We start from the raw sequence: 2,720 nt of genomic DNA, 5'->3' as shown, positions 1-2,720 counted from the left end.
GGCAAGTACTGAGTTTGCTGGAGATAGAGTAAACAGAGGGGTGGAGTGGCCTGGAGTATAAGATCTCATTAAGGAAGAAATATATCTGTGACCTGACACCAAATCCTACACCAGTAGAAATGTGGTGAAGAACTTGATTCTGAGGTAGGTCTGTGGTGTAGCTGTGTCACGTGAGAAATTACTTGAAGCAAAGGTTCCCTCCAAGTACATCCTGGTTAAGTTACTCCAGAGATGCTGGTGCTATTACAGAGTAGAAAGGCTCACAGACTGAAGTCGGATGCCTTAATCACAGATTTTACTAAATCAATTTGGAATGTGAAGTGAGAAGCAAGGCAATGGAATGGAGTAGATGAAAACACTTAAAAATACAGATACAAGTAAGGTAGGGTGGAGGGACCATAACACCTGGCCCAGACTCTGTGGTGCTCGCGCCTCCACATCACCATCTCTCTCTGCTGTGTCAGTTTCCACATTATCCTTATGAGGACTGGAATGGAGCACAGAGTGAAGGTAACATGAAGAACAGAGTTAGTAACATGAGCTTGAGCTATGGAAGAGGTGCAGTCATGTTGATGTTGCTGCACACTGAGAGCCTTCTGAAAAGCTGTGGATTTATTTGTACTTCCCCAGCAAACAACATGTAGGGCAGGATGATGTCACCATGTGTGGCTGAACTAAAACCTGTTAAGTCTCAAAAATACTCAACAATTAGATGCCAGTGCGATTACTAATGAGATTTGATGGGAAAGGGAAAGGTGCAGAGGTGCAGTATTGAGGCCTTGATAAAGGCTTAGGATATAGGCTGATGATCCATCCATGCCTTGGGAAGGCTTTGGGAGAATGAGGTCAGTTCTGAGAACTATCTTCTCCAGTTGGAGCATGAGCTGCAGAACTTGTGCTTTTCTGTATATGTGAATGTGAGTGTGTGTGCATGTGAGTGCCCATGTATGCATGTACGTGAATGTGCATGCATGTGTGTGGTGGTATGAATCTATCCAGAAAAGAAAATGTCAAGAGGAGAAAAATGATCTCACTATGACTGCAGCTTTCTCACTCAGCTTCTTTTAGTGGGAGGAAAGGGAGAACCTGAAAGAGACAACTTTACCAATAGGTCACTCTTCTAGCCCAGCAGTGTTCCAAGAAGCTGTGAAAGAGACCTGTGCCCCAACAGAGGTGACAGCAGCACTCAACCCACTTCCAGCTCTGATCCTGGATGTATAGCTATGGCCAGCCCCTGCCAGATCCTGCTGCTTCTGGGGTCCCTCTTGGCCCTCATGTCCAGGAGTCCCCAAGCCTGGGGCACACCAAAAGTGGTGAGAAAATTTCAAGATATCCCTGAGACCTACATCTATGTGCAGCAGGCACTATGGTATGCCATGAAGGAGTACAACAAAGCCGATGATGACAAGTACACCTTCAGGGCCATGAAGATCCTGAAGTCCCAGGAGCAGGTAGGTGTCATATCTGTTCCTGATTTCACTGCATGTTCTTTGTCAGGATAGGAATCTATTATCCATGGATAGTTATAGGAATGTGGGAATGGAAAACACAACTGAGGGAGGTCTTTAACCAAAAAAAAAAAAAAAAAAAAAAACTTTTGCTTTGGGATTTTTAGGAAAAGTAATTATATTTCATCTTTCATTACTTTTAGATGAAGATGGGATATAAAATAGTCATCAAAATAACTAAAGTAAACAAACAAACAAATAAACAAAAAACTAAACTAGCACAATCACATCAGAAAGTATAGGTAAGAGCAGAGAAGACAGCTTGTAGAGGCTCTGAGGGGCCAGGTTTGGGGCAATTTGAGCATCAGAAGGACTGACAGAGTGGGATGTAAGCCAGGAAGCAAGCAAGGAAACTGTGGGTCCAGCAGACACAGAGAAAAGGGCCTGGTACAGAAGGGATGGCCCTTCTTTACAGAAAATTGCCCACTAATGGATGTGAAAGAAGGGATTTAACTAGAAAAATCATAGTTTGCAGTCATATGCAGTTGGATGATGTTAAGTCAATTCTGGCTCATTGCAACTCCATGTGACAAAATAGAACTCCCTCGCAGGGTTTTCTAGGCTGTAAACTTTATAGAAGCAGATGGGTAGTTCTTTCTCTTGCTGAGTTGTTGAATGGGTTCAAATTGCTAACCATCTGGTTAGAGCTCAAGCACTTAACCACTTGTAGAATTAATTCAGAGGTCAATAGGTGTTACAACCTTTGGGTGAAGATTGTGAGGGAACAAATTATCACAATGATTGCTTCTCAATTACAAAGAGGGGAAGGATATCTATACAGTCAGGGACTCTGTGAACATCCCTTCACCAAATGCTTGGAATTATGGTTACAGTGCCCCTGGTGTGATGGCTCAGGGCCATGGCATCTCCTAGACAGTTTTCTTGCTTGAAATGCATCCCCAGTGCCATGAGGAACAGTAAAACAAACCCACATGATATTTTGTGAGACCTTTAAAATATCAGCATCATTAAGGCAGAAATAAAAGCTTGTGAACTGTTTCAGATTAGAGGAGATTTAAGAAACATTACAAATAAATATATAAGTATAGGCCTGGGTTAGATTTTTTTTTAATTTTTATTTTTATTGTGATTTGGGTGAAAATTTACAGAGCAAATACACTTTCCATACAGCAGATCACATACACTTTGTCTCATGACATTGACCACAATTTAGCACAATGCAACATCTCCTCTCCCACTTCCTCCCGATAG

General features: G+C 42.2%; 1 protein-coding gene across 1 annotated transcript in view; it reads left to right on the top strand.

The window, feature by feature from the left end:
• The first annotated feature begins 1,223 nt into the window (after positions 1 to 1,223).
• Positions 1,224 to 2,720, top strand: part of LOC103210334 (cystatin-13-like) — a 22,728-nt gene continuing 21,231 nt past the window's right edge. The window contains exon 1 of the mRNA XM_007956256.1: positions 1,224 to 1,451. Within this exon, the coding sequence (XP_007954447.1) occupies positions 1,224 to 1,451 (228 nt within the window). The remainder of the gene's footprint in view (positions 1,452 to 2,720) is intronic.

The sequence above is a fragment of the Orycteropus afer genome, unplaced genomic scaffold, assembly GCF_000298275.1.
Source record: "Orycteropus afer afer isolate SDZICR_OR568_19922 unplaced genomic scaffold, OryAfe1.0 scaffold00594, whole genome shotgun sequence".
In the NCBI taxonomy this organism is placed as follows: domain Eukaryota; kingdom Metazoa; phylum Chordata; class Mammalia; order Tubulidentata; family Orycteropodidae; genus Orycteropus; species Orycteropus afer.
The sequence above is the reverse complement of the archived record's forward strand: the minus strand, read 5'-3'. Positions and strand labels throughout refer to the sequence as shown.